This window comes from Falco naumanni, chromosome 6 (assembly GCF_017639655.2).
Source record: "Falco naumanni isolate bFalNau1 chromosome 6, bFalNau1.pat, whole genome shotgun sequence".
NCBI classification, from domain to species: Eukaryota; Metazoa; Chordata; class Aves; order Falconiformes; family Falconidae; genus Falco; species Falco naumanni.
Genome location: NC_054059.1, coordinates 66,339,869 through 66,353,481, shown reverse-complemented (window position 1 = coordinate 66,353,481; position 13,613 = coordinate 66,339,869). Strand labels below are relative to the sequence as shown.

Sequence of the window (13,613 nt, the reverse complement as noted above, 5' to 3'; positions counted from 1 at the left end):
AACTGGAAAGTTTGAACCAAAGCATCTTGACTGGTTTGTTGTTTGGTTGGGTTTTTTCAGTTTGCATTAAGACACAGAACATATTCAGCTTGTTGGTCAGCCTAAGAAACCACGAGTTTCACAGCTGAAACTTAAGAACTGCATTTAGAAACATTTCAATTTTATATTTACAAGTATGAAAAACTGTAAAACACAAACTGAAGCCCATCGGTAACTGATATTTAAAGTTCTGATCTTGCCATCTTTGCTTCACATAGTGGGCTAAAAAACTCCAAAAATAACCATGTGTGGTGGAAATGTTACAGCAAGCAGTATTAGGCTTATCTTGGATTTCTTTACTCTGAAAAGCAAATATACTTCACGTTTAACTTTTTTTCCTACTACAAAGAAAAAAAATGTCAAGGTCACATTTGCAGCCAAAAAGCACTTAAAAGTAGGATATCAGTATTACAGGGCTGTCAAGTGAAAGAGTAAATGTTTTAAAGAGTCATTAAAGTTGAAAAACCTAAGTACGCTGCATAAAGTATTGAGCAGAGATCCACGCAACTCCTTAATGAACAAGAATTAGGAGTACTAAAGCATGCAACATGTTGCTGTTTCCTACAATATCCCATTAGGGGAGAAGCTATTACCTTCTTCAAGCACTTCAGGAACTTTCATCCTGGCAAGATGGGTCAACAGCAGAACTCTGGCTTTCAGGCTGTAAGGGCAGGTGAGAGGAGGCTCATTCTTCTTTAAATTTATGCCACCGATTTCTCTGATTAGCTAAAATAAAATAATGAAACACACAAATACAGGAGGAGAACAGTTTACAAGGAAAAAAAATTACATTCAGAAAAGCAAGCCTTTAAATAACTTTTCCCTGGAAAGTTCTGTAGAGATGAACGTTAGCCATTTTTATTCATAACCCAGCTCCAGAAAGTCAAAAAGTATCTTCAAATGCCTTGCTTCAATGCAGGAGGGAGGTGGGAAGAAACAATTTGCACACAAGAAATATGCCTTGAATAACACTGAGTGAATCTGTATTGATAGATAAATAGTTTTTAAAATCTGATTTTATTGCCAAAGTTCACTGGATTCAATCATATTTCTAAGGTGTTTATATTAAACTCAATATGCGCTAGCAACAGCATCACCTTGAGACCTTTCACCCACCTAAGACCCAGACACCTTCCTCAGAAGCAGTCTCAGGTGTCACAGGAAGGAGGGTTATAAGCCTGGACTCCCTGGTAGGCTGAAGATCAAGTATTTTAACTTATTTCTAAACAGCACCAACATGAAAAAAGCGTGGTGTTCTTCATTCAGGATGACCTCTCTTGATCCTGACTAGACCAAGACATACAGTTTAAACAGGTTTCTCTCACCTGACTTTGTCGGAGATCCTGGAGGGAGAGGCTGCAAAGCTGAGTAAAAGAAGCTTACAGTTTGTAAGAATCAATACATGGCCCAGAAGCTTCACTTTTTAGGTCAACAGGTCACCTAAGCAGAGACTGAAGTTCCAAAAGCTCCAGTCACAAAGGGAATTTAGCATATCAACAGCCAGGCTACACTGACCTTCAACCAGTCTTTCCCTACACTTAAAAAAAGATCTTCTAACAAGAAGTTTGTTGTAAGTACATCCTGGTATAACACCAGATCAAGAAGAGCAAAATTTTGGCAAGAAAACTTTATAAAAATTATCAATTCTTGGTTTATGATAAAACAGTGAAATAAAAATGGGAACAATGATCATGGCCCCAAAAGCAGGATACACTAACAAAGTATCAATACAGAAGGATGTTGCTAATAAAGAGACCTGTACTGCCATATACTCAGAAAAAAGAAGACAGCAGATAACTGATTACTGGACTTTTAGAAATGGAACAAAATCCAAAAGCATAAAATGCAAGATCATGCATTTGCATGCTAACAAAAGTGCAGCTTGAATATGAGAGCTTGTTAGCTAGAAATCAGAGGTATATAAGACAAGAGAAATCCAGAAAACTGCAATCCCACACTAGTTGTATTAAATCACCGTATGAAACAGCTGTGGAAAACCGTATGCTGAAAGTTATTCCCTGCAGAAATTCAGGAATAGCTGTGCCACCGACTAAGGCACTGCTAAGACTTAATATGGAATACCGTAGAAAATTCCGAGCACAAAAATAAAAAAAAACAATGTAAAATTTAGAAATATATCAACTGGGAACAGTACCCCAATCCAGCACGTAGCAGGATGAGGAAAGAGCCTTTTGGGAAAGAGGGGATTAAAAGACAGCAGCTTTTCTAGTTTAGCAAAATAAAGACAAAAATAGAACAAATAGGCTGTTGCTTCTGTCTATAAATGCATTAAGGATAAACACACCAAGAATCATTTAGACTCAAGAATAATGATGACAAAAAACATGGCTATAAACCGGTCACAAACAAGACTCCTTACTGTTAGAACAACAAGTCCTAGAACAGCTTCTCAGTACAATATGGTTACAGAATGCTTGAGTGCCTTTTAAATAAAGAACGATTAAATGTAAAGGGCTTACACAACGCCACTGCTTGCAACAGCACAGGAGAAGAACTGATGATCAAGGTGATCTTTTCCAATCATGTGCTCCTACTGCCAAACCTCACCTAACCACAGTTCCAGCTCCTTCTCTTAAAAGTCCACAAGATAAAGAATTTGTAAAAGAGACGATTAAGTATTCTCAGTGTATTTTCTTTATGTTTAGGACAAAGTACATTTATGACTTGAAAATTGTGTACATGCAAAGGTTAAATCTGTGAGACTACCACCCCCTCATTTCGTAAAATCTGAACATTTTCATTGGAGCATTTTGTATACTGCGCTTTAAACTTTTGAAAACCAAAGCATTAGTTTCTGATAAATAAGACGTCCTAAAGCTCTGCTGACAGTAATTATTTGCCACAGTATGCATTATGGCATCTCTGTTGGGGACACTGAGTGGAAATGAAAATAAAAGGCAACCTGGGGGGGAACAGACATTCATGAAGGATTCTTTGTAATATTTAAAGACACTATTAATTCAGACATCAGATAATTTTATTTCATTATGAACATAATTAACCTGATCTGTGTTAATGATTTAAAAGAACTTTATCAAATGGCAATCACTTCTTTATATCAGTACTCAAAATGTGTAAGGACTGACACTCTAATTCCCTATTTAGTTTATCCCTCCACAAAAACCCAACCCAGCAGTCTATATACTAAACTGAATCCATTTAAGCTAAGCATTATCACCAATAAATGTCATCTTTTAAAAAAATTAAATCAATCTAGCTTCTAATTCCTACTTCTGAAGGGATACAGTTGCATCTCAACAAAATCAATGCCTTTAGAACTTGAATTCTGTCTGCTAGTCACCTAGAAGTGCCATCTCTTTCTTCCCTTGATGGGGTCAATTATTTATATTCTTGATATAACGAACCTGTGGTATCTGAATGTTGTCTGCTGGTCTACTCGTAGCATCTTTGTTGTACTGAGGATCAAATTCAGATGCCCCTGCTAAAACCATGATAAGCCCTGCAAAGATAATCAGAGGCAGACAGAAAATGTCAGCAACATGCTAAGCCATGAGTGATTTCTTCAGAACCCTCAGCCATAAAACTTATTCCCACTCTTCCCCCAACCCCCATGAATATTCACGTTCTCCATTTAGTGTGTCAGCTACTACTGCCACAGGAGGCAAGAACCAATGCCTGGTACAAGACAAAAAATGATCACTCAAAGCTCCATTTTGCATGGCATCAAGTCCACCATTTGACTCAATGCCTTCACAAAAGCATCATTAGGCTTCTTTAGGACTGGTAGATGTCACTGCACAGCAGCTTGGCAACTACTGCATGCTCACAGAACCATTCCTCTCAGCAAATCATGTGCCTGCACCACCACCACAGCATGTGTACTGGAGGAGAAGGCAGGAAGGATAAAATTTCAAGTCAATTATCTGTTCAGTCAGCACTGAAAATTCACCAAAAAAATTTTCTTAATTATTAAAAAAGTAAATACCCCTGCAAACAAATCCCATGAAGATGGACTGCTCTCTTCCTAACATGATTAGGAAAATCCATGCTACCTCAAAACATTCTGTTGTGTAATTAAGATTAAAGACCTACACAATATGATATTTTAGCCCATTATGAGCTTTCTGCTGATGAACACAGACCCCTCAGCCACAGACAGTAAGAGAATGCTCACTCCGTCATTTGCTCCAGCTAAAATAATTTTCAGCAATACTCAAGCTTCTTTCTTAAATTTCAAGTGAGTCCTCTTCTGAGCAAGTCAAAGTTATTTTGGCCTCCTCGCAGGGCTGAATTCCAACTACTGACAACTAGTCAAGTTCCCTGAGCATCAATTTTCATTTCTATTCCCATTCTCGATTATCTATTTACTTCCTGAGCAGAGCATATTGAAGCGTTCCAGACAACTACAACTTCTTTCCTATTATTTAAGATCAACAACTGTGGATCTTCAGGAAAGAGAAGTTTAAAAAAATCCGTTCATCCAGAACCCTAAATAAAACACCTAAAATAAGGCAAGTCATGCAGATTTTTCTCACTATTTCCCTAGCCTGGTTTGATTACATTTGCCCAGGCATAAACTTTGAGTTTTGGCACTGGTACCTCACCACTGTGGGATTCACAACCAAGCAAAAACCTTACTTGACCACTGTACAGTTTGTCTAAACCACCTCAGCTACACAACAGACTTCAGTGGAAAAAAAACGACCTGCCTCTGACCCCAGGACTCCCTGAAAGTGTTAAGACCTTAAATAAGGCCACTTAAACTTCGGGTTAACTTTTTAATCAGTCTGTAGGAGAGAAAAGGCAAGCCCCAAAGCTATGTTTCTCAGCAAGGTTCAACATGAAATAAACTACCGATGACAACAAGTTTGGAGAAAGAGACCAGAGTTTGCAGAGATCTCCCTCAACTTCTAAAGTAGTCTCACCTACTCTCCCATCCCTCCTTTCTCACCTACCTGTTTGGAGACAGGGAAAAGCATAACAGTACAAGGTGGAGAGCATAAACTGGTCTGAATTAATTCCACACACAAACCCACATGTGCTGTGACTAGAAAGCTAACATATCTCCATATTCTTATCTCCTAGACCTCCTGGATTCCTTCTGTGAAGCATTTCTGTTCAGTAGGAAATAATGTGTCAAGAGTGGGCTCCAGCAATGTTCCAGCAAATCTAAAGCAGAACAGTGCAATTCAAGGGAGTAAGAGAACACATTTATGAATCCTTTTCAGGGGGTTGGGAGGCTTTTTTATTCTGCTTTTCAATTGCTCACATTCAAGAGCACACATTCTAGTAAAATCTGATCTAGAACTAACTAGTACCATGCAAATTCTTCAGGCCCATGCTAGGCTCCAAACTGAAAGATCCAGTTCTGCACCAATACAATGCATTTACAGATTTCCGCAGAAAAAGTTTTTTTTAAATCCCTTAGAAGTGAGCAGACAAGAAAAATAAGTATACCAAAAACTATAAACGAATAACAAAGTAACAGGAAATTGATAGGGAGCAAAATTTTTCAACGGAAATTTAACTATGACATAACAAGTAAGCATTTCTGGTTCTCTATTTCGTTCTTTGGTGATACAAAAAAATTTGTGACAGCCCCTAAGAAAATTCCCAAAGCCTATTTTGTTATGGTAACTGAAGAAAACACAGAGATAGAGGCTTCGCTCCTACTGGCCACACAGTGACTCAAAACTACGGGCTGATCAGCAAGTTTTTCCCAACTTACAAGATCTTTTTAAAAAAAAAAAAAAAAATGCACAGACAGACAGACATAAACATACATCTAAGTTACTCCCTCTCCCAAATACTTAAGTCTTCACCTGCAAGAAAATGAAGTTTTTAAAAACACTCTAAAAGAATCAGAAACATTATTTTAACCTAACAAAGGCTTATAAAGCAGAAGCATTTTAACATCAGATCAACATTTCCAGATGAACAAATCAACATTTCAAGACGCCTTTTACTTACGTTTCATGTCCATGTTCCGTGTTTTATAGACAAAATATGTATATATTTGAGTTGTCCGAATGAGAATCTGATCTCCACTATATCGTATTGATCGGTACCACCAGGAACCCTGAAACATTTAACAAAAAACAAAATGATGTCAGCTACGATAAAGCATTGAAACATCTGGAAAACATCTGAAACACTGAAAAAGCTGGATCATCCCATATGTCTGTTCACAACCAGGTAACTCAGCCCAGCCATTTTACCTACGTTACAGTTAAATGAATTTCAGAAAGGTGGGATACAAAAAATATTTTTTTACACGAATTTTAAAAGCATACCAATATATTTATCTGACAGCATTTGATGCTAAAAATTTTTAGATGATCTCTAGCTAGAGAACTCCCTGACATGCATGCACATACATATACACTGCTTAGTTTATTTTTGGTGGGGTTTTTAGTGAATCACTAAGCAGTAAATTCACCGAATTTACCACTTTCTACATACATAGTAACTCCTTACTGTGCAACTCAGCATTCAAATGAAATTCAGTTTAGAAAGAACAAGGCCAAACCAAGAACAAAGTGAGAGATTTCTTCCACTGTAAGAAAATTTGCAAAAAATAATTTAAGTTACCTAATCAGAAAATGCTTTTCAGAAGGGGAACCTGGCAGTGGCCCAGTACCCTTGCTGCAAATTTTCAAACCCATATGCCTTCAGGCTGACAGAAAAAGTTTTCCAAACCTGGAGAAACACTCCAGTAATTCCCTCATTAACATTATACTAGTGACTTCAAATTATGAAACTCACTTTACTGTGATTGTATTCCATAACATATTTTTAGAAAAATGGTGTGCTGAGTTAGGAATTGCAGTCTGTTCATTAAACTCCTCCTTATAAGCAAAGCTCATTGACATGAGAAAAAACATCCAAGATACATCTCAATCTATTGTAAAGTTTATCACAAGTGAAAAGTAACAAGCAGTAGTAAGTGATGTTTATCACTATTTAATTTAATAGCTAATAGTGGAAATTCCCCTACTACAAGAAGAACTTCAATTTACTTATTTGGGAAATACTCTGGGATTGGCTCCTCAATCTTCTTTTTTTTTTTTTAATAAATCAGGTTTGATTCTTCTATGAATAGATGAACCCTGACAACATAGTACAAAACTTTTTTTTACCGTTTTTCTGCAGAAAAATTTAACTATAATCCCATAGCTATCAAATTTTTGTCCAGTATATGTAATGGAAGAAAAATATAACTATAGCCAGTCTACATGAAAGATGCTGCTTAACCACTTTTGTAGCTACAGATAGTCTCTCTTGCCTCATGTACAGAACATTATTTAGGTCAGTAGAGGTCTAGGAAGAACTACGTATCAGTATTTTCCTTTTCTGTTGATCTGGATTCGAAGGGTAGAACTAGCTTTACTTTATTTTAGATGCCTGTCTGGGAGATACAATGACTACACTGTAGTTAAATTCAGCTTCTTTATTGATTCATAAAAGAGAAACAGGCCCATTAAAGCCATGAATCATCTTGTATGTCTACTTTAGAATGAAATGATAAAATAACTTGCTCCATAAAAATGACTATTCCTCTTCACTGACTACAAAAGAGATTTACAGTGACAAGTCTGAATGTACTGAATGCAGAAGTCTACATCTGGTATAGGGGCAAGAAGAGGCAGATTATTCTCTCCTGTGCTCAGGACATCTCTTCGTAGCAACAGAAAGGATGTTTACTTTCACTCGAGCTATGATAAACCTGACATAAGTCACTAAAAGTACATGTATACAAAAAAGCCTCAACAAACACCAACTGAAACCAAAAAGGAAAGATGGGAAAACTGGGTCGACACTGTACCCTGGATTTTAGACTTCTTATTCAAGAACTTGTTGAAATCACCACAACTAACCTTCTACACTAGATCTACAATTATGCAAAAAGGCTCTCAAAGAGAAGGGATACTGCCTGGCTGAGCCTCTGCACAGAGAGATGCAAGTGAGTTGCCAAGATCCCAGGGCACTTTTTCAAATGAGAATCTTCTTCCTTTCCAAGAGCATGAAGGTTTCTGGGTGTCAATTTTCTGAGTCTTTCTTCATGCCATACCCCAAATGCACAATTGCTGGAAAAGTGACATTGTTCAGAAACAATACTACAAGGCAAACCCAAGCCCTGAAATATCACTCACCTAGCAACTGATTTCTCACACAAAGGAATCTCACACGAAGGGCAGACACCTCGTGGTGTACAGAAGATCAGTAAAAACTGAAGTTATGAAAACAAAGGCAGCCAGGAAAAACAACAACCTGTTCCACATGCAGTAATCATTCTAGTACCACCAGCTACAGACATCTCAGTCTTGGCTCTACATGAACACCACTGAATATACTCAAGTTCATCACATCATACTCATTTTCACGTGATGACTGACAGAAGGTACAAGACATGTTATATAACCCAGCTACATTTATATATACATATACATATTTATATATACAGCAGCTACGTTTTTTTGCCATAACAAAATAATAAAACACCCACACTAAAAAAAAAAAACAAAAAAACCACACACCACAAAACAAAAAAGCTCAGTTACTCACTCTCTCCCTGAAAGGCAAGAATGAGCAACTCTATGTCTAAGAGAGCTTTGCTTACAGCCTGGTTACAGAGGGTAGAATATGAATTAGATAATACTTACCACAACAACTGGAAGAATAACCATAAATGCTAATCCATATACAAGCAAAACCTAGAGAAAAATTACGAAACATACTGCATTAGATACTTCCGTTAATGTCATTCTTGTTTAATCTTTATTCTAAAATACAGTCAAGCAGGATTACCACAAGCCTACTATAATGTAAGCTTATTGCATAATATCTGTCATTATTTCTGAGGAACAACTTACAAGTAATATAAACAGTTGGGCAGGTTTAAATAAGGAGTATCAGTTTAGTGCAAGTAATCTTTTAAATCATCCATGCATTGGCGTAGGTGGGTTGGCAGGTAACTGATGTAGTGGACAGAGATGACTACTGCATTAAAAGAAATCAAGCACGTAATCCAAATACCTTGCAGAAACAAATGCTACAAAAAAAACATTACAGCATTTCTAGCTAATCAAATGGAACTACAGAAACGCAGCAAACAAACAGTTCTATATGTATTTCCCTGCAACAGCAAACACACACTTTGTAGCAGGGATGCCCACAGTACAACTTCGTTATCCTGAAATATGCTTCAAAGATGTGCATTTGGACCCAAGTATTATTACCTATGTGCTTTGACTAAAATGCACAGTATTAACCAGAAACATTTCAAGGTGAATACTTGGAACTCCACCTTAAAATCTTGAGCTAATTAAGTTGACTCACCAAAATTGAATTTTTCTGATCCACAATCCAAGCTGGCAAAGCTATACCGAAGCTTGTAGCTGTAGAATGAAATTAGAGGAAATTCACTATAAGATATTAAGGAATTGTTCTGAAGTCACATTAAGTCTAAAAACAAAAAAAAAACCAATCCTCATGTGTATCACTTCAACAAGCAAAATTCAAACAGATTTAGCAAAATCAAAAGACAAATTAGAAAGACACTCAAGTGTGCAATAAAATAACAAGACTTAAATGCAACATCTGAAATACAAAAGATTTTAGTTTAACATATTGCAGTAAAATAGATATGCAAGATTTATTAATATGTAAGAAAAGAGAAAGGTTTCACAGATGGAATGATTTATGAGTTTTGCTTTGCAGAGTTTTCAGCAGTTTAAATACATAGAGCTCAGTTAATACATGAGCCACAAGAAAACTGTGCAAATGAATTCTATGGGAAAAGTTTTATTAGTTTGTAACTTCAGAAAAGTGTTCTAAGCTGTGTATTGTAAAAACAAAACTCTGCCAATTCAAATTCTTGTGTGATTGGCAAGAAAAAGAAAGGAACACTTTTCAATTCAAAAGGAGACAGGCTGCAGAAAATAGAAGACATGATTCTCTAACTATAACATTTACAGTACACAGACCCAAATACAGAATAGCATCAAACAGCTTGTCTGCAGACACTTTAGCAGTAATAAATCGAACTTCACAATTGCTACCTATTCCCACACTGAAAGTTCCAGGAAAACAAGAAAAGAAAAAAAAAAAAACACTTTACAAATTTCTAGGGCCTGTTTAAAAAAAAAAAAAAACCACCAAAAAACATGCTTTCCTCAGTACTAGCACGTATCAGCGAGGAGTACTCCCTTAAATAAGGACAGGCTAGGATCTTCTATGTAGTTAGATACTACTGTCTATTAATAGATTGCGACAGACATCAATTCAGACAACCCACTGGTTATGCACAAGCCTAACATGACTTCTATGTAGTTAAGCTGGAAATTACTATTTGTGGAGACTCAAATTAAACATCTGACCAACTTAACCACACCTCAAGCTAAGGAGTTCAACAGAATAACACTCAGCAAATTTACCACAAGTCATAGGAAATACCCTGCTCTGGAGAAGAGTCTGGAGACACTTCTGTCTGTGAATGGTTACGGATTTTTAGAAGATTCTACTAAAAACGTGTGTCTTTTACTGGTGATATCAATTCCAGCTTCCCACAGTATTTTTGACCTTTAGGATTTTAGCTTCAAACTGTTCCAGGAACAGAAGTAGTTCAGTACAAAGCTCCTCTTCTTCTGTTCTGAGAGTCTCCTTGCCCCTATCCATGCTCACTGAGCTGAAGCATTAGCAAATACAAAGGAAAATAGTCTACTAAAACTGCCTTACATTAATAAAAGTATATTCTTCTGCTCTCCAGGTCCCCTCACCTACCTTTTACTCTTCAAAAGATTTTGCACATTCAGTATTTTACTTCTAGTAAACAAACGAGTCATGCCAAAGACAAGAATATCTTGCTTGCCTGCCTCTAACTTCCATGCTGCTTCAGTTGGGTGGACACAAATACTGCTTGCTGTTCCTTTGTGCTGGGCACAGAGGGTGGGATGGACCTCATCTAACTTGGTTAAGACATGTCTAACGCCAGATGTGCTTCACCTTATCCCAGAATATACCTCTACAAGGGACTGTCTCCAGTCCTTAACTACACAGAACTGGAAAACTTAGAGTGCATAGCTTGGATACAAATTTTACACTACTGGTATATAAATGAAGAGAAGATGAATTTCACTAAATTAGAAAACTTCTCACACTTCAATGTGGAACAAGGTTACAGAAAAGAGGATGGGAGAGAGAAAATTCCAGGCTTCTGCCCACCATTCAGATGAACAATAAGAGACCTAGAAGCAAAGCAGGTAACTCCAGTTCCACTGTAGCCTGAGTTCAAGTTTCAGAAGCGCAGGAGGCATCACACTTATAGTACAAAGTGCTACCCTACCAAAGGGTTCATTCATTTCACCCTCTGGGAAACCACAGTCCCTCAAGTTTGTGAAAGCAATCTGAGCCAACTACACAAGGACGTTCATGCCTTTAAAGTCTCAGCTTTTAGCTTTTCAAGTCACAGCTTCAGGTCTGTTCAAGGACACAGACACACCGCCTAACTTGAAATCCTATGCCTTGGCAACACTAAGTTATTAGTTCACGGATGCAAAAAACAGTTTAGCATCAGGAAAGGTCCTAAGCAAGCTATTTCTGCATATATACCAGACTAAAATTTACAGTACCATTTTGCTGATATTGTGATAGCATTTCTGAAGCAAGATGTTATTTCCATTTTGAAGCAAGAGGGAAAGATTCCTCCTACTTGAGTGGCTAGGAAACCAAGAGAAGCTAGGAACTGAAAGAAATTTCCTATGCTATAAAACACTGTGGTTAAGGAAAGTGAACCACCACTTTAGTGCATCAGAAACGCCTTTGTCAGCCTATGATTTAGTTGGCATTGTTGGGTTTTTTTGAAGGGAGAGGGAAGATTGTTTCTTTGAAACACTAGTTCAGGGGCTGGGAGGGGGTCCCTTTTAAAATTTCCCATGTTGGATGGATCCAAGTCAGAAGAAGAATTTCTAGCACAGATTTCCCTCACATCATCCTGTAATTTCACAAATCCCATTTATTACTCCCAAGCTGTCCTTAACTCATTCCACACAGATATGTAGTATAACTCAGTCCCACAAACTGCAGGGCATCAGCAAGCAGAGATCTATGGAAGCCTGTCCTAACAGATGGCAGGTTTCCTTTTTGCTTGTAATGAGTATTAGAAGCAGCTAGAAACACACAATATTCTTCCTCACAATTAGTCCACTTAAACAGTCACAAAGATATTTTACAAGCAACTCACCAACTGCAAACAGGAGGGAAAAATATCTATTGACTTTCAGTCTTAAAATTATTTCAGTTTGGATCATCTACTGTAAAACTTAAATACACCATCATCAGGATTATTTTCAGGTAGCTACCTGCCCAGGAACAATCTAGCAGCACAGGGATAACCACCAGGACTTCTCAAGATGAAGGTGGCATAGAGCTACGCTTAAATAGCACTGCTTCCAGCAAATGGAAGGCAGATGTGTATGTAGTATTTACGTAAACAGATACATATCCTCACGTACATCCCTTTGAAGTGTGTTTATTGCATTATGGCTAGTTGTTAATTTTTCAATATACATCTATATTATCTGATCATAAATACTAAGAAATGCTTAACATTGACCAGTTTCTGATGTGTATTATTCTATTTTTCACTTATACCTCCTTTTAACATTGGCAAGACTCTCTACTTACTGAAGCTGACTAATTAAAAAAAGATACCCTTCCCTCTTTTCCCCCTGCCAATGAGAAGTTTGAGAAAAGTGAAAGCAAACTCTTTCCTGCCTTTCTCTCCCACCACCACCCCAGAATCAGTTTCACAAGCAAAGAGTATTGGATGCATGGCTTCAAATCACAGGAAAAAGTTATTCTATATATATGAAGATCTCAGAGTTTCTCGAAAGATCAGATATTATATGGCTCAATGTACAGAAATTACAGGACTTCCATCATTCATAACTGTTACCTTGTGGTCCATCTGGATTACCAAATTCTTCCCAATTTTTTCGTGATTCTTCATCAGTTAAGCTAATTTCAAGAAGAGATATTAAGTTAATACAGAAGTAAAGGCATTCCTCTAAAAATCATTAACATACAGAAACTTTAAAATGTGCCATTTGTACTATCCTTCAGAGACAGTTGGCAAGCTAAACCACTTCTGCTATTGTTTGTATGAAATCTGATATGAAACAATACCGCTATGTTCCTTCATGATACACAGGTGAATTCTTTTTGCACTCTGACAGAAAAAAAAAAAAAAAAGACACAGAGAGTGTGCCCCTGTACAGGAGGTGGAACAATCACATCTCCTTTTCATGAGAGTGACCACATACCCATCCAGCAAAGAGTACTTTCAAAATCTGTTGTACCGTAACCTGACATTGAAAGACAACAAAGGTTGAAAATATCTTTTTTTTAGAAGGAAGGAGAATATGGAGGATGAGCTGATACAGCAGAAATTGTCCATATGGACTTTTAATTCTCCTACCCTAGACTTTTAGCCTTTGATGGCATGGCGTTTGGTTGGTTGGTTGTTTTTCCTGGAAATCCCTAGTTTCATATTTAAGAATAGAGAAAAAAATAAAGCCACCACCTCCTAAATC

General features: G+C 37.2%; 1 protein-coding gene across 1 annotated transcript in view; it reads right to left on the bottom strand.

The window, feature by feature from the left end:
- The window catches only part of SEC63 (SEC63 homolog, protein translocation regulator), a 63,667-nt gene that overhangs the window by 23,049 nt on the left and 27,005 nt on the right, over window positions 1-13,613 (bottom strand). Inside the window, exons 5-10 of the mRNA XM_040597740.1 lie at window positions 12,977-13,038; window positions 9,361-9,419; window positions 8,685-8,735; window positions 5,992-6,100; window positions 3,426-3,520; window positions 633-765 (exon numbers count right to left, since the gene is read on the bottom strand). Of these exons, the coding sequence (XP_040453674.1) occupies window positions 633-765; window positions 3,426-3,520; window positions 5,992-6,100; window positions 8,685-8,735; window positions 9,361-9,419; window positions 12,977-13,038 (509 nt within the window). The remainder of the gene's footprint in view (window positions 1-632; window positions 766-3,425; window positions 3,521-5,991; window positions 6,101-8,684; window positions 8,736-9,360; window positions 9,420-12,976; window positions 13,039-13,613) is intronic.